The sequence below is a fragment of the Pelodiscus sinensis genome, chromosome 1 (assembly GCF_052426305.1).
Source record: "Pelodiscus sinensis isolate ZL-2025 chromosome 1, ASM5242630v1, whole genome shotgun sequence".
Classification (NCBI taxonomy): Eukaryota; Metazoa; Chordata; order Testudines; family Trionychidae; genus Pelodiscus; species Pelodiscus sinensis.
Genome location: NC_143052.1, coordinates 234,575,307 through 234,594,025, shown reverse-complemented (window position 1 = coordinate 234,594,025; position 18,719 = coordinate 234,575,307). Strand labels below are relative to the sequence as shown.

Genomic DNA, 18,719 nt, shown 5'->3' with positions numbered 1-18,719 from the left:
GTAGTGACAAAACTCAGGAGTCCTTTTACAGTCAGGCTTCTTTATCAAGTACAGGTTGGACCTCTCTGGTCCAGCATCCTCGAGACGTGACTGGTCCCAAACGAGAGGATTTGCCGGACCAAGGGAGATCTCTCCCCTAATGGCCTGTGTTGCCCCAGTGCCCCAGCCTGGCCCTGCTGCTACCCTAACCCCTGGGGGTTCTCTAGCTGCCACCAGCTCAGCTGCTGCCAGGGCCGGAGATCCTACTGCTGCCACTGGGGCTAGAGCTCTGCAGCCACCTGGCTCTGCAGGTGGGACCGGTGCTCCACATTTGGGGCCAGGGCCACAGCTCCCTGACTGTGGCTCAGGCTGGATTTCCCCAGCCGCTGGGGCCAGAACAGGGCTGGAGCTTCCTGGCCACTGGGGCCAGAACTCCCCATTGCACTGCCTCCCCCCCCCCCCGGGACATGGGAGTCCTGGCTCAGTTGTCCCCCCACCACACACACCATGCCCCTACCTTACCACCAGACCTTCTTGTCCTTGGGCTCTCTGGTCCAGGAACATACATAGTCTTGCTGGACCATGGATGTTGCCGGATCAGAGAGTCCCAGTTTGGGGAGGGACAACCTGCATCTGCATATCTCTTTTCACTGTTGTACAAATGGGTGCCCTGAAAATCTTGTGGCTTCCACATTTAAACAATTACAGAAGGAGACATTACAAATAACAGCACACACCATTCGTGGTGAGTTTTTAAAGGCAGTCACTGTGTCTGGGTACATGTTCGGACATGATAATAAACACATCACCACAGAAATGGGATTGTATACTCTCCTTTACTAGTCTCTGCAGCACTAGGCTACCTAACTGGTGTGGGCCTCTGTTAATATACAATTTCTGCCTCTGAAAGGGGAGCCCTGATTGGAGTTCTTCAGCAAAAGTAAATACATCCCAGCTGCGCCTGCTGCGTTCACTACCTTTTATTTATTGTTTCAATCAAAACATACAGGGCCAGATTTCCTATGTGGTCTGGTTCCTTTTTGCCTCGGGCAGTGTGAGGAGGCTTGATACTGAGACGAGAATTCTCCCAGTGCAGAGAGTGCTCAGCTATCATAAAGTCCGTGGAACCAGCTCCTTCACTGGCCCTTGGCTAGGTAGGGGACATGCCAAGGGGGCAGGAAGGCAGTACATAACTTGTGCAAGAGGATGAGCACCTCTGGGCTTGCCTCATCAGTTACGAAACTTGCTTGAGCCACGGCACCTAGTTTCTTGAGCCCCAGCACCTCTTTTATTACCAATTAAGCACTGCAGAAAGGGGATATATTAGGGGTGAGAGAATAACTAGGTACAGAAAGTGCTGCTGCACCAGTCCACATCAGGCAAATGGTCCCTTGTAGACCTTTAACAGCTGGCCTAAGTGGGAGCCTCCTGTTGGGACTGGGGCCAGCAGCTCCACAGAGCAGAAGAGCAGGAAGTTACAAATGCCTTTCTGACGGCCTTCCGCTTTCCTACACTGAGTGCATCTCAATTTCGGAAAAAATCTTACCCACAAATTTCTTGTCTTACAAGGCTTGCATCAAGTATCAGATCATTGCTTTCTAGGTAGGGATGTAATAGTGTAATTGCTTTCTAGGTAGGGATGCAAAAGCGTATAGGTTAATGCTATAGACTACACGCATTCTCTCTCCATCCCTGCCTTTCCCAGTACATTTTTTAGCAGGCTGGCCAGCAGCTCAGAGCAGTCCCAGCTTGGTTTGGGTCCAGAACTTACCCTCACTGCAGCTCTACATTCAAAGTGTATTAAGAGCCAGAACCTGGCTCAGTTCTGACTCGCACTGCACCCAAGAGCTCAGACCCCCACTTTGGACAGAGGCAGCAGCACGAAGTGACAGGCAGCCAGTCAACGAGGGAGCTGGGTTTTAAGCTGGTTCCCCTCGTGGACCAGCTCCTGCCTGGCACCCCACGCTCCTGCTCCTGACAGAGACGCAGCAGTGTGAGGGGGCAGGAGGCTCCCTGGGAGTGGGACCAGAGAGCACTGGCTGCCAGCCCCACCTCTGGGGACTATTGAATAGTCGACTAACCAATAAGAATTCATGAGGTTAACCAACTATTCAATTAACCAATATTTAACATCCTTATTTCTAGGTGGTATTAGTGGATGAAAAGAAAGCACTAGATGTAGTATATTTGAATTGAAATTAATTATTTGACACAAAATATCCCTGAAATGAATTCTTATTAGCTTGAATAAAGAGACTAAGATATGAGCCAGTATGGACTGAAGGATGTAAACAAGGGCAATGATAAAGAGTGGTGTTTTGAGCGGGGAGAATATGATTATTGGGGTACCAGGGTGTTTGGCTTGGACTCATTTAACATCCTTATTACTGGTCTGGAAGAGGAAGTGAACAGCCATTTAATTCAGTTTGCATTTGATACTAAATTAGGAGCTGTGGCAGACACCAGTGAAAGCAGAGAAATAAATCAAAAGCACCTGGAAACATGGGCAATAAATAACAAAATGAGATTCAGTTTGAAAAAATGCAAGCTAATATCTTTGGAAGCACACCATCCAAAATACAGCCATTAGGTGAGAGAATCCTGGAAGCAGTAATTCTGAAAGAGATACAAGGGTGTTAAGGAGCAGCAAACTACATGAGTTTGAAATATGATATTACTGCCAAAAAGTCAATGTAATTTAGGTGCACATATGCAGGGGGAGTGCATCAAGGAACGACAAGGAAATGGTCCATCTTTATATGGCTGTGGTGTGAACACACCTGCAATATCATGTTCAGTTTTGGGCTTCTCATTATCAGAAAGATACAGATAAATTGGAATGAGTTCAGAAAAGAGCTATAAAAATGATCCAGCACCTGGAGGAACTGTTGACTTATGAGGAAAGATCAGAGAAGCTATATACATATAACTTGGCTGAGAGATGGCTGCAAGGGGACAGAAAAACAGTCTACAAATATTTGATGGGTATAAACACCAAGGGGGAAGGAGAATGGTTTAAGGGGATCGCTATGAGTAATGAGATTAAATAATAAACAGCAACAATAATTTAAGAGGACAAATTTAAATGGAATAGGAGGAAAAACTTATAGCAGTGAGATCTGTGAGCTGCAGAGTAGTTTCCCATGGGATGAGGTGAAAGCTCCATTTATATGAGTCACTTAACACCAGACTGGACAAATCACTAGAAAATGTACTGTACTATAGGGAGGCTTCCATTGCCTGAGGAATGGATTGGATGTCTTAACAGTCTCAAATATTTATGGCTGTATGGTACTTTAATATGTTTGGTCAATTAGTTACCTGTGAAAAGAATATATTTTCCTATTGTGTGGGGATCCAGAATTTAATGACCCAATCCTGTAAAACTTATGGGTGTGCTTAACTTTTAAGACTGTAAGTAGTCCTATTGACTGCTCACGTGTTTAAGCATATGCTTAAGTTTCTGCAGGATCAGAACCTTAGATCTAGCAGAGTTCTGCGTAAACATTGTACATATAGCTAACTAAATCATCTCTATTTAATATATGGAAAGAATACAAAAGAGTGGTGTCAGCAGGAAGCCCTGAAGAAAAGTTACTCTAGGGCAGGGGTTCTCAAACTTTGTGATACCGTGACCCCCTCTAAGTTGCTCGTGACCCCCTGGGGGATTGGGACCCACACTTTGAGAAACGCGGCTCTAGGGGATTTTTTTTTAGTTGACCAGTAATATGGAGTACATCCTAGTTTAATAACCGTTAATCTTTGCCATCTTGCTGCTTTCCATTCTGGGAAAATGAGTATTCAGCAGACATTGGGAGACTGTTTTCTATAGTCCAGTTTTACCAAAATTTGATCTTTTTGAGTGGTCTGACTTGGAGATGTACTGTTAAAACTACTGTTAAATATGGAAAAGGCAACTTGAAAACACGATCTTTCCTCATACAAGGCAGAGGTGCAGTGGCATATTAGTATAGAACTAATATTTATTCAACCTGGATATTTTTCCTATTAAATGAAAGTTATTTTCAGCCCATCTTATCCTTAAAATCAGCAAAGCCCAGGTTGCCAATATTCAGGCAGCTGTGAGTTATATATACTCTCTATAACAGCAGAAAGTGGAACTGCCTTTTTTTGGTTTGTTTTATGTTTGTTTGTTTGTTTGTTTTTCTTCCCCCCTTGGTGGGTTGTGCGTGGGGCTGGCAGCGTTGTCGTGCCGCAACCCAGTAGCAGAACCTCAGGACTCTCCAGCAAGAGGTCAAGTAGCAGCAGCTCCAGTGAATCCGAGAGCAGTTCAGAATCTGACTCAGAGAGTGAAAGCAGTTCCAGTGAGAGTGACGGCAGCAAACCCTCTCATTACTCCAGCCCAGAGGTAAGGACTCCTGCTCTTTATGATTCAGGGAAGCAGCTGAGATTATACCCACTCGGGCCCTTAGCTAGCTAAGAAAACACAGGGAATCTGTAAGTAGGCCAAACAAACAAACAAATGGGAATGGAGGAGGCCCAGGGAGCCCTATCTCTAGGTCTTTCTGAAATAAATTCCTCCACAAAAGCAGCCCCCAAAAGGTATCAAACTAGGGAATTGTGATCTAGATTAAATTATCATAACTGATTTAAAGACTGTACTCAAAGAGTAGCTTTCAGTGTTTCACTGTCAAACTGGGAGAATGTATCTATTGAGATGCTGCACGGGTGTGGCTTGACTGTGGTATTATTCAGTATTTTCATTATGCATGACTTGGATAAGAAAGTTAAGAGTGTGCTGATAAAATGTGTGGATGACACCAAGATGAGAGGGCTTCCATGCATTTAGGGGTACAGGGTTAGAATTCAAAATGATTTTGACACATGGGAACATTGGTCTAAAATCAAGGAGATGAAATTCAGTAGGTCAAATGCAAAATAATACACTTGGGAACAGTGGTGGGGGAACAATTTTTAGGGGCGGGGGCGGGGCCAGGGCCGGATTAAGACCTTTAGAGGCCCTAAGCACTGAAAATATTATGGTGCCCCCCATATGTAATTCAAAATAAAAACAATACTATACCGTAAAATCTCTTCTTTTTTTTTTTTTTTTTTTTTTTGGTGCCCCTGCTTTGCTGGTGCCCTAAGCACGTGCTTAGTCTGCCTATTGGGTAATCCAGCCCTGGCACAGGGCTGTAGAGCTACACATCCCTCCACCTAACCCCCTCCGCGCCCCTCACCATGCCAGGCTGGGGCCAGAGATGAGGGCAGCTGCAGAGCCTCTGGCTGACCATTGGAGCCCCAGGGCCTGCAGCAGAGCTGCTGGGACCCTGAGGGGCAGCAGACCTCTCAGCAGCTGGGACCAATGGCAAAAGCAGAATCCACAGGCCCAGGAGCCCCAGAGGCAACGGGGGACCGTTGGAGCTGGCTGCTGAGTCTCTGGGCAGCAGCGGAGTCCCTGGGCATGGGCTGGCAGCTGGGACCCTAGTGCGGGGTGCAAAATCGGGCGGTGTTGCAATACTGCTAAGTCCCTACTTCACATGCCTATGCCTGGGAAGAGAAGATCAAATGTACAACTACAAAATGGGGAGTAACTGGCTAGGGTATAGTTCTGCTGAAAAGGTATGTGAAGGCTATGAGCCCTGGTCTACACTAGGGAGTTATTTCAGAATAACTCCCCTTATTTTGAAATAACAAGTGGAGTGTCCATACTACCAAGCCCATTATTTTGAAATAAGGGACTGGTTATTTCGAAATCTGTACACCTGCTTTCCACAGAGAATAAGCTTACTTCAAAATAGTTATTTCAGGAGTTATGATTTCAACATACGTTATTTTGAAATAATTTCCTAGTGTAGACATGCCCTAGAAGATCACAAATGGAATATGAATCAGTAGTTTGATGCAATTGCAGAAAAGGCTAATCTTCTGGGATGTATTACCAGGCATGTAAGGTTTGTAGTAATTGTGCCTCTCTACTCAGCACTGGTAGGGTCTCAACCAGTTCTGCACATCATATTTTAGGAAAGATGTGTACAAACTGGAGAAAGAGAGTCCAGCGAAAAGAGAAAAAAGTTTAGAAAACTTAAGGTAAGGTTAAAAAAACAACAGGGTATGTTTAGTCCTGAGAAAAGAACTTTCAGGAGGGGGAATATGATAATTATGTTAAGAGGACTCTGATCAAAATTGTTGTCCATATCCATTGAAGGTAGGATATGAAGTAATTGTCTTAATCTGCATCAAGACAAATTGAAATAGCTACTAGGAAACGCTTTCCAACTATAGGGAAACACTGGAACAGGCTTTCAAGGGAGGTTGTGGAATCCCCCATCACTGGAGATTTTTAAGATTAGGTTAGACAAGCACCAGTTGGAATGGACTAGGTCAGGGGCAGGCAAGTACCAGCCCATGGGCTGGATCTGGTCCACCGTGATTAGCCCTTGGCAGGCTGCTGTTGCTATATTTACGTACACCTCTGCAGGTACAGATGATTGCAGCTCCCCTTGGCTGCAAATTGCCATTCCCAACCAATGGGAGCTGCAGGAATCAATGTCCTGAACCATCACTGTTCTGTTGCCCACCCCTGATATAGGGATACTTGGTCCTGTCTTTGTGAAGGAGGCTTGGCTGGAAAATCTCTTAAGGCTGCCAATACCTCAGACCTACCCAAACGTAGGCTACAGCTACACTGCGAATATTTTCTGGAAGAGGAAATGCAAATGGAGCACTCATTAGCATTTCTTGTGCTCTCATTTGCATATTCTCTTCCGATCCTTTTTGCGGAAAATATTTTTGTGCAAAAAAGCACTGTGTAGACGGCGCCTTTTTGCACAAAAACCCCCTTTTGCGCAAGAATGCTTATTGACTCATTTTTTGAAGAGAATATGCAAATGAGAGCACGAGAAATACTTATGAGCGCTCCATTTGCATTTCCTCTTCCGGAAAAAATTCGTAATGTGTAGCCATAGCCCTACACACACACACACGTGTATTCAAAAATCCAGCATCAGATTGCAAACACACATGAATCTCAGACAAATAATTCTGCTTTACCATACAACACTGGATTTTGACAACTATGTCTCTCAATCTCTCCTCATCTTAAAGAAGTAAATTCCCTTGTTATAAAATCAAGAATACACTAAGTATGCTATGTAACATTTTGGCATTACATTTTCCACCAATCAAATACAAAAGTTCCAAAAGCACACCTATGGCGTGATTCCCTTGGTTTTGTTGTTCTTGTTTTACTCAACAATGTTCTTGCCTTCTCTCTGCCTCTCAGTATTTTTCATATCCATTTTCAGTTAATTTTTCATTTCTCCTTTCCCCTTCCCCACATCTCTTCATCCAGTCTTCCCTTTTCTTTCCTCTTTCTTCTACATTCCTGGGCTTTTCCCCATGTCTCTCTTTTTGCTGTCCTATTTCCGCCTCTACTCATTGGTTTCTTTCCACTCAAGTTCTCATTCTTTCCCAGCAGATTCTAGTCTCTTTCTCCAGTTCCCTACTGCAGACATCTGACTTAATGCCTCAATCTTCTCTTCCATATGGAGTTTCAACAAACCTTCTATTTGGGAGGGTAGGGGCAAGAACAGGAAAGGGGGATTCATAGGCAAGCAGGTGGCAAAGGAGAAGAAAAAGTAGAAAAGTCTGGTGACCTATGTGGGGAAATGGAGAGGAAGAAATTGGTGTGCAGGCAAAAAAAGAGCATGGTGAGCACCCAACACATGTCAAAATGGAAGTATGTCTGTTTCCTTGTCGGTGAAGTATGGAATTGAAAATAGTTAATTCTCTTTTCCTCAGGTAAAGAGCATAAGGGGAGGGAAGCTAATTGATGGTGTCAGGCTAGAGTTTTCACGATGCTGGGCAGAAAGGATGTTAATCCGGACCAAGGATCATGTGACCTTGGAGGAACACACCCTATCCAAATCTGTAGGGCCAACTCTATGTGAGTTGAAGGTATCGATACTTGTGGTCATCAGGTGATTGTACTGTTCCGACAGATAGCTGGCCCCTTGTCATTACAGCATGCGGTTTGCCTTTCCAGAGCTTGCTCAAACTGTAACTTTTTCCAAGTAGTTCTGGGAAAGGCCATGACATTAACCTGTATGACGTGGTGGTTGATCCAGCTGAGCAGGCCATTTGTGATGCCCTCAGTGTCCACTACTATATCAGGTCCAACATGTATCTGGCTGTGTGCATACCTTCCGAGACTGCCTGTGTGAAATCCAGGGGGTTTTCTATTGGACAAAAAATCAGCTGCTAACATGTCTTTGTCAGCGTCTATGTAGAAGTGATCTCTCCAAGCACCATGAACCTGGGTATTGCAGCCCTATTCTGGGCATCCGGTCTGTGAGTTCATAAGGGACCAGGATAGGGATTTCATATTAGGGATGTAAAATTCCATTTAATCAGTTAACCAGTTAAAAATTACTTTTAACTGATTAACCAATTAAGCGGGATCCCACTGTGCTGCTAGCTCCTGACCCCATGGGGCTGCTGGCTCCTGGTCCCTGGCCCCCATGGCTACCGACTCCTGGCTGGCTGGCCTCATGGGGCTCTTAACTGCCAGCCCCAGGAGCTCCCCGCTGCTAACCCCCAGTCTTGCAGTGCTGTTGGTTAACCAGTTACTAGTAAGCATCATCCAATAAGGGTGATGCTTACCATGAAACCAGTTAACCAGTTATTTCATATGGAGAGCTGTAGACCACAAGCAGTCTTAGGTTCCTTTTTATCCCTCACCACACAGATCATAAGTACATATTCAAATATTTTTATTTCCGGAGTGGGGTATCTTCTGCATTTGCATTTAGAGGGAAGGAGGATTGCTGCTCTACCTCCTCTTTTATTTTTCTAGCTCATTTTGGGATATTTGTGCATTGAGTAAACTAAAACTTACTTTAACTGAGTAAACTAAGGTTTCCCTCCAACCAGGTTTCAGTGATGCAGGTCAGGATAGATGTCTCATCAAATATCACAGTATAAGTGGGCCTAGTTTTATTGACTACCAAACATGCACTTGCCATCAAGAAGTTGAGGGTTTGAGCCTCTTTCTCTGTTGAGGCCAGGAACGAGTGTGTTGGTGATGGCGCTGACTTCATGTGTCTAGTTGAAGGACTGATGTCATGTGCGGCATCCTTGAGCGAGGTCTGCTCATCCCAGTGACAATTTTGGGTTTGGGATGGTGAAGGATAACTGGATCTGAGGTCCCTTGAAGGGCCAAAGCTTCCTACTCTCCAGATTCTAGGAATCTGGCATTGTTGTGCTTTCCTCCAATAAGTGATCGTAGTGGTCTCTGTAAGGGAGATATTGGTTAGAAAGATTGCAGAAGTAATAGATTGGGGGGAGGGGAAGAAAGTTGTAATTGGTCAGTTAGCTGTTTTGGAGAGGGAAGGGCATAATTCCCTGCCATCTAATTGAAGCACTAAACTACTAGCATGCAGTTTCCAGTTATCATTCCATCCCTTCCACAGGATTTATTATCCCCACCCTGGTGGATCTTCCTGCTTCCCGAGGCATCTCACTTTCAATGGCTTCTCCCACTCATCCCTCTAGATTTCCCCCCCTACCTCCTACCCCACTCACCCCAAGGAGAACATTTTCTGTTTGCCATCCCTTCCCTGTCACTTCAAATTTAAGTGGGAGCTGTGGGGAGGGAAGAGAGTGTTGAGGCAGCCTCTTCTCTGAGCCTCCTCCAGTTCCCACTGTGCATTATGAGTCTATATTTCCTGACTTTTGAAATCTGTAAGTAGGAATAGGGGCTGAGAAGGTTTGTATTAGCATTAGGGATAGTTCAGTTCTACTAACATTCCTTGTTCAGTGTTAGAAGAAAACATGACTCTTTTTGTGAGCCTTTATCATTGTCACATGATCTACTGCTGTGAAGCACAGAAGGAAGAGGAGCGGCTGGGGGAGAAGTGGAGAAGCAGCTGGCTGGGACAGAAATACACTGGCAGCTACAGCACAGCTGCCCTTCATAACAACACAAAAAATATGGATTTATCTGTCCTGTTTTGTACTGAACTAGGCCCAGCCACCTGAAAAGGCTGTGAAAAGTAAACGTCCCTCACGGCTTCTCTGTAATGACTAACATACACCAGCTGCATAGTTCTTTTCTTTTCAAGTGTCCTAAAAGCGTTTTTCGTGACACTGTTGTCCCAGGAGGTAATGTTGGGTCTTAGGCCTTGTCCAGCACCTGTCAAAGCTAACAAGACTTGCAGGGCTTTGCCCTCCCCACATCAGCAGGGTGTGACCAAGGCTATGTCTACACTGCAGAGCTATTTCAGGATACCAGATGTATCCCAAAATAGCTATTCTGCATCTTTAAAGCAGCCCATTATTTCAAAATAGATTTCAAAATACCGGGTGCATTATTCCAGCATCCCTGTAGCCCTCATTCCACAAGGGTTAAAGGACATTTCAGAATAGCGCTTTATTTTGAAATTACTTCAAAATAAGCTGTGCAATTTGCATAGCACAAATTACGCTCCCTGTGTGTTCTTGGTGTTCCCTCAGATCTTATATATCAGTGTCATTGACCCACTTCTCTGTTGCTACGTGTGCAGCGGAAGCTACAGCTGTGATTCCCAGCTCACATACACATAGCGAGCACAAGGATAAATAGTGGTTTAGCCGCAGTACCACAGGGAGCTGCAGCACCGAACATGAATCCACCTAACCCTTATGGACATGTCCTCAGCCTTGCCAAGCCTTTCCACCACTGCCTGCCCTATTGCAGCTGCACTATTCCATATACTCCTGTGTCTCTTAGTGAGCTGGGCCAGCATGCATAGACAAGTTGGGAATTACACCCCACCATAGGCACCAAGTTATAAGGATCTGTTTCGCCTGTGCTCCACCAGTGTTTGGTCTTATATTTTCAGAGCCATCCTGCCCCCGGCCCCATGCTTCAGGGTGACCCAGTGTCCAGCGCAGCTTGGGGCATTAGTGGCCTGGCGCCAGCCACAGTAAGGAACCCAGCCTCACCCACTCTACTCTGCCTCTGCCCACCCCTAAAAACTCCCCAATGTAGTGTGGGGGAGTATAGACACCTACACCTTTCTAAAGAGAGCAGAATATTCCCCTGACTAATGCTGTGCTGGCAAGTGCAAAGAGGGGTACAGAGGTGATATAAGTTGGATGCCTATGATTTGCTAGGGGGTCACTGTAATCTAGTGAATCAGGTGTGGGCCATGTTTTTCCCTGTCCTCTTCCCCACAAATAATTGAAATTTCTAGGGGGTACTATTGAATTGATGGAAAGTTTCCAGTGAAATTTTGCAAACATTTTCTCCCATTTCACCATACCAATCATCACATGCCATTGCAAAACAGTCTTCCTGAGGTTCTTGTATATGATTTTTTTAACTCCACGGCTTTTCTTTGGGTGCAATTGGATTCCAATTGTATATTTAATTCAAAGGTGCAGTATTGCTGACTGCATGCATTCAGAAATCATGTCCAGCCCCCAGAGTCATTGGCTTAAAAAGTATGAATTGTTCAAAACAATGTTTTGGAGAAAGACAGTATCTAAGGTTCATAAGTATAGCCACTTAAAAAAATTGTGGGTGACCAGTTCCATTCAGAAGATTGAGTGGGACATCAGTAGGATAATACAAAGTTGGCATGATATTTCCTGAGAACTTTTACCGCTGGTTGTTGACTAATGAGAAAAATTAGATAAGAGTAAAATTCTTCATGGTCTAACCAAGGGCAGAATTTAGCCTGGTGATGGTTTTCAAGTCAGCTATGTAACATGCACAGTGATTAATCATTTCAAATTTAATGTAATACAGAAACAAATTTTGTGTCACTGAGGACTTCAAGAGATTTTCCCACTGATTTCAGTGGGGTCAGAATTTAGCTTTTTATGTCTTCTGCCACAAAAGACAGCTCATATATGAGTGAAGCTGTATCCAAACCTCATCTTCAGTGTGGTTTTAGTGGTATAATTAAAGATACTATTTTGCCCCACTGTGTCATTTTTTCCATACATTCTTATTCCACCACCACTTGTTTCGTTTCATTCAAACTACCGATTGAAAGAAGTACTAAGAAGCATTTGGGCATTTTTTCTTAGCCATAGCTGCATTTGAAATAATGATGCTTCTTAGAGTGCTGTCCCTGTGGGTACGCTACTCTAGATGCTGGTCAAGGTTCCCTCTAAGCTGTGCAGCAGCACACCCCCACAGCTGTTTAATCAGCCCTGCCCAGTCAGGCAGCTCTATGCATGGAGCCCTGAGCCTCTGACTGAGCGGGGCTGATTAGGCAGCTGTGGGGTTGTGCGGCCATGCAGCTTAGAAGGAACTTTGATGCTGGTGCATTCTTGCACCAGCGATCGGAGACTTTTCATAGCAGTGCCCTAGCTGTGCATCACGAATGCACAGTCAGCGTCTGTTAGAGTCATTGGTGTCCATTGACTGCATGAACAGCATAGCTCCCTGAGTTCCTTTTCTATTGTCCTTGGCAGCCGATGGAACTCGCCACGGTTACCCTTTCTTCACCTGAAACGACACAAGGGATAGAGATTTCCTTTCATTTTCCTCATCCCAGTTGTTCTACCTTTCCTACGACCTTCTTTGTTTAAAATTATTTTTTTCTTCTTTGGGATTTCCCAACAGTTGGACCTTTGTTTTTCCCCCAATTCTACAATGGCTAGTCACAGTGCCTGGCGCACCAGGATTTAAAAAGTGTGATTCTTGTAGAGACTTCTGATGGACATTCCTCCTGTGTTAAATGCCTAGGAGAGGCCACCTCTCCCTCCAGTGCCCTCATTGCTCCAACTTACTGGCCAGAGCGAGACATGACAGGGAGGTCCCTCTCAAAATGATTTTGTTGGAGAAATCTCTCCATCCCTCTGACGATGATCCTGCCACCGCTCACAGGGCATCTACCAAGGACGAGACCTCTATCACATCCAGGAAAAATCCTTCCTCTCCAACCAACAAAAGCTGGGCTAAGCCCAGGACTTCTCCTACCAGGTCCCTACTGCTGGTGCTGAACTCTACTAGACTCAACACTGTAGATAAGCTGGGTATCTCCAGCACTGCACTGACATGGGCACAGATGGCGCAGAAACACTCACACTTGGATCTGCAACATAAGGCCTCTGCACTGGCACCGAATGCATCGGCACAGTATCCGGCACCATAGTCAGCACTGAAGTTGGCCCGTGCCAACATACCGCCCCCACTGGCATCAGTGTCAATGCAGTCCTCAGCACTGCTACCCCAACCACCAGCACCGCTCAAACCGACACTACAAAAGAGTACGCTAAAGCAGTCGTTGGCACTGGAGCAGTTCCTCCAGCATAGTAACATTGAAGTTCACCCGGTGCCACGATCACCGGTCTTCCGCACCAAACAAACTGTTCATTCTCTTCCATCTCTGGCATCATCCATTTCCTATAGTGATCCAGACACAGGACCACAGGATAGCAGATTTTCCTCCCAACATTCTTCCCCCACTCACAGAAGACCACCTGAAGAACTGGGACCGATGAAGCAAACCCATAGAGCTCCTCCACTTCACTGGTACAGATAGCCCTAGCCATATGCACAACCCTCATATCCTTGTCAGTGGCCAAACTGGGACCCAAGGTCCTTCTACAGACATCACTATATGACACTATCAACACCAGCCAGAAGAGCTATTACATCTTCCCCGCACCAAACCCAGGACATTCATTCTATAGGCCAAGAAAAGGAACTTTCTGAGGATGATAAGCATGAACCAATTGAAAAAGAACAGAGGTCCCCACTCCATAACTCTTCTTTGTCACTGGATGATACAGTGATTCCAACAACCCCTACTCCCATATATGAATTGAAACACTTTCAAGAGCTCTTTAAGAGGGTGGCTATGGCTCAAGAAATAGATCTCCAGGAAGCCCAGGAAAAACAACACAGACTTCTGAGTATCCTGCAGCCCTCTACCAGTATGAGGACCACCCTTCCCATGGACAAAGCCATTTTAAATCCTGCTGATACAATTTGGCAGACACCTGCATCAATCATGCCCACAAACAAGAGAGCCGATAGGAAGTTCTTTGTACCTGGTGACGACGTGGACTTTTTATTTTCTCATCCACAACCCAACTCCCTTATTGTGGATGTAGTCCATCACAGAGCCAAATACTTACAGTTCCACTCTATATCTCAGGATAAAGACCATAAATGCCTCGATATTTTTGGGAGGAAAGTATATTCTTCTGCAACCCTACAACTCCATATAGCCAACTACTCTGCACTACTAGCAGACTATGACCAAACAAACTATAGGAAACCCCTGCCTTATGACGGCCTGAGTTGCGACCCCCCGCACCTACAGCCATTTTTTAAAGTGCAGAAGGGTCTGAAAACCCCCAACTTACATCCTCAGCCTGCATTTACAACGGCACCTATCGTAAATGTGGGTTCAAATTATGACGCCCCTGACTTGTGACACTATCCCAGGAACCGATCGTGTCGCAAATCGGGGGCAGCCTGTACTCCAAACTCCAGGATCTTTTAGAGCACATCCCAGATCAAAAACATCAACAACTTTAGGCAGTTATACAAGAAGGTCAGGCGATTTCCCATACAGCCCTCCAAGCAGCCTTTGACATGGCAGACACAGCAGCCGGTAGAATGGCAACTGCTAGCATTATGAGGAGAGCTTCATGGCTACCAGCCTTCAGTATTCCATGCAAGACTCACATACTATACTCTTGGCATGTACACTCCCCCTAACAAACGAAGGACGTACACCTCCTATCTCAAACCTCGGGACACCTGTAGACAGAATCAGAGACCATTTGACTTCAGACACAAACAACAACCACAAAACACAGGCCACAAAGACAGGCTTTTACATCTCAGTCACCCACTTCCAATCAGCAATTCTGAAGGCTTGCTGGGAGGGCATGAGCAACTTCTCCACAGCACCACAAATAAACATCACACAACCTTCAATTTGCTCATTGTCTGTGGCCCTTTTCCCACCACTGGCCCAATAAACATCAGACTGATGGGCCTTGGAAAGAATCAAATTTGGCTATTCCATCCCCTTTACTTCTATCCGTCCTACTGATCCCCCTGCCCTGCTCTTCAGGGACCCTTCCCACGAGAACCTCTTACACTTGGAAGGTCAGAATCTACTACAAATAGGTTCTGTGGAAATTGTTCCATCTCGTTACTAAGGAAGGGGGTTTTATTCCAAATATTTCCTCTCACAAAAGAAAACAGGAGGCTTGAGATTGATACTTGATCTCAGAAGATTAAACAAGTACATACGCAACTAAAGGTTAAAGATAGTGATACTTGCCACAATTATACTGGTACTAGACAAAGGAGACTGGTTCTCAGCCCTTGACCTGAAGGACACTTATTGTCATGTAACAGTCTATCTAGCTCACAGATGTTTCCTATACTCTGCCGTTGGCACAGACCACTACCAGTGTTGAGTTCTGCCATTTGGCTTATCAACAGCTTGAAGAGTCCTTTCCAAGTCACTGGCAGCAGTCATAGCTCAGCTCCAATTCATCTCATACAGCACAGTAGGGATATGCCTCCAAATTCTTGGCCATATGGCTGCCACAACATATGTCGTTATGTTTGCAAGGTTACATATGAGATGCTTTCAGACCTGGCTTGCCACTGTACATGTCCCTTCTAGAGATCCCCTACACAAAAAGATATCTGTCCCACAATTTGTACTTTCTTCTCTAGACTGATGGCCCAATATACTCCAAGGGGTTCCCTTTCATCAACATGCACCAGTTTGCACCATAACTGCAGATGCCTCCCTCCTGGGTCAGGGAGTACATCTAGAGAGTGACACCGCCCATAGAAAGTGATCTTTTCAAAAAACCAAGTTACACATCAACATACTGGAACTCAGAGTGGTCTGCAATGTCTGCCAACACTTCCTCCTATATATCCAGAACAAGTGATCTGAATCCTTATGGACAACATCACCTATATCTACTATAGCAATCACCAAGAAGGGGCCTGATCAAACGTCCTCTGTACAGAGGCAGTTAAGCTATAGAACTGATGCATCCAACACTGTATCACAGTCACAGTGACTTACCTGCTCAGGTCCCTCAACACCATGCACACGCTCTTGGCCATATGTTTTCTGAACAACACCAGTGGGAGATAAATGCTATTGCTGTTCACAGCATATTCCACAGCTGGGGATACCCTCAGATTGACTCTTTGTGATCCTTACAACTGCAAATGTTGCCTCTTCTGCTCCAGAATGGACCTTGGGAAAGGGTCACTTGACAACACCTTCCTTCTCTAGTGGAAAGCACCTCTCCTATATGGTTTCCCCCAATACTCCTTATTCTCCATGTTATTCAGAAAATATGAGAAGACCAAGCACATATCATACTCATAGTACTATCATGGTCAAGACAAACTTGGTTTCCATACCTTGGCTGACTAGCTTTCTGCAAACTCTGCCATGACACCCTAATCTCCTGTTTCAGGATCATGGTTGCACACCACATCTAGACCTAACAATGCTGCATCTCAAGGCATGGTTACTCCATGGCTCCATGATGCTGAAAACATCTGCTCAGATAGAGTGAAACAAATATTAATAAATAGCCCATGCCTCACTACCAGGCATACTTACACATACAAATGGAAACAGTTCTCCCTATAGTGCCAATGCAGGCAACACATTTCACCCACCGCAATACCTCTCTCTGATATACTTGATATCCTATTGGACTTAAAGGAATCTGGGTTATTCCTTATCTCACTAAAAGTCCATCGAGCCACTATCACGGCATTTCATGACCAGAAGATGGCTTCTCTCATGCCATCACCAAGCGCTTCAGTATTGGCATTCAGAATACATCTCCCATGGTCAGACCTTCTACCCCAGCCTGGAACTTCAATGACGTCCTCAAGAGTCTCACAAGACCCTCTTTGAGCCAGTATCCACATGCTCTCTTCTTCACCTTTCTCATTGCAATGACATCAGACAGATGTGTTGGAGAAATAGCCGCCCTCATCCTCCCCATACACATTATTTTCACCAATTCAAGGTAACCTTATGACCTCATCCCAAGTTCCTCCCTAAAGAACTGTCCTTCCACATCAACAAACCGATTCACCTACCTACCTTCTTCCCTAAACCACATGACAATGCTGGCATCCCTCCATACACTCGACGTTTGATGGGCTATTATCTTCTACTTTGACAGAACTAAACCCTGAAGAAAGTCTATGAGGCTTTTCTTTTCAATAGCTCAGGGTATGTCTACACTACAAAGTTAGTTCGAACTAATGGACGTTAGTTCGAACTAACTTTCCTAGGCGCTACACTAGCGCTCCGTTAGTTCGAACTTAATTCGAACTAACGGAGCGCTTAGTTCGAACTAGGTAAACCTCATTTTACGAGGATTAAGCCTGCTTTTAGAGACCTCTATCCTGTCCCCCCTCCGTCTCCTCTTTTCTAAGCTGAACAGTCCCAGTCTCTGTAGCCTTTCTTCATCTGGGACCTGTTCCCAACCCCTGATCATGTTAGTTGCCCTCCCTTCTCCCAGCCTTTCTCTTCCCCTCTCCCACCTCCTTTTCCCAGTCTCCCCCAGTTTTTTTCAATAAAGACAGAGTCAATGTTGGAAGAAACGTTATCTTTATTTTGTACATCAATAAGAAGGGGGGCTAGGGAAGGGTAAGTGGAAGGAGGTGAGGGAGGAATGGGGTACGAGCCCCCGATGGGGACGACTGGGCTGGCTCTGCGGGCTTCTGGGGGTGGAAGCTCTCCTGCAGCCCCCCAATTGTCCCCTCTCCCCAGATGGCAGCCTGCGGCAAGTGCAGCCGGGCTGATATCCGAGTGGTGTGATGTGCCCAGTGTGGGTACTCCGGGCACTCCAAGCCAGAACTTCTTTGCAAGCGGGGCACCCCTTAGAACTGTGTGTCCGGGGTGGGGGTCGGGACCCTTTAAGCGCAGCCCTCGGCTAGCCTGAGATAGCATCTCCATGCTCTAAGTCCTCCTTTTATGCCCTGACTGCACTGCTTCCGGCCATCCTTAAGCCCTGTTCAGAGTCCACTCAATGTGGACTTGCTAGTTCGAATTAGCAAAACGCTAATTCGAACTAGTTTTTAGTTCTAGACGCGTTAGTTAACTAATTCGAACTAAGTTAGTTCGAACTAGCGCTGTAGTGTAGACGTACCCTCAGCGATTAAAGATCAGGGCATATCTCCCCAATATCTTTCTAAATGGATCTTCTTATGCATCCATACTTGTTATACCTCTCACAATAAACAACCACCACAAGTAAAAACAGCTCATTCCTCCAGAGCTGTAGTCACAACTACAGCCTTCCTCAGTGATGTCCTACTGGCCAACATCTGTCGAGCTGCCACCTGTTCCTCCTACCATACCTTTGTTAAACATGTCATACCAACTGGACCAATCCCTGCAGCCATAGCAGGTCTAGCTGTACTCTCAACCCTGTCCGGAACACAGCTCCAAAGCCTACCTCCTGAAACCAGACACTGCTCTTCGGACACCTAGGTTACATCTACACTGTAGTCTTCTTGTGGAAAAGCTTATGCAAATTAAGCTTGGTGTGGAATATTGCCATGCTTCATTTGCTTAATTAATTAGCAGTTGTTTTTGTGCAAGAGGCTCCTTTTGTGCAAAAAAACCCCATGCGCAAAAACGGCTGTTCATTAGTTATGCAAATGAAGTGAGGTGATATTCCACACCGAGCTTCATTTAAATAAGCTTTTCTACAAGAAGGCTACAGTGTAGACATAGCCCTAGAGTGGAGCACTG

General features: G+C 45.4%; 1 protein-coding gene across 4 annotated transcripts in view; it reads left to right on the top strand.

The window, feature by feature from the left end:
* AFF3 (ALF transcription elongation factor 3) overlaps positions 1-18,719 on the top strand; it is a 456,198-nt gene that overhangs the window by 385,922 nt on the left and 51,557 nt on the right. For 3 of the 4 annotated variants that reach the window (XM_075916914.2, XM_075916923.2, XM_075916908.2), the window contains exon 10: positions 4,183-4,348. In XM_075916914.2, coding sequence (XP_075773029.2) covers positions 4,183-4,348 — 166 coding nt within the window. Of the gene's footprint in view, positions 1-4,182; positions 4,349-18,719 lie in introns of those variants that run through there. The other variant, XR_012899644.2, reaches the window with a different exon arrangement.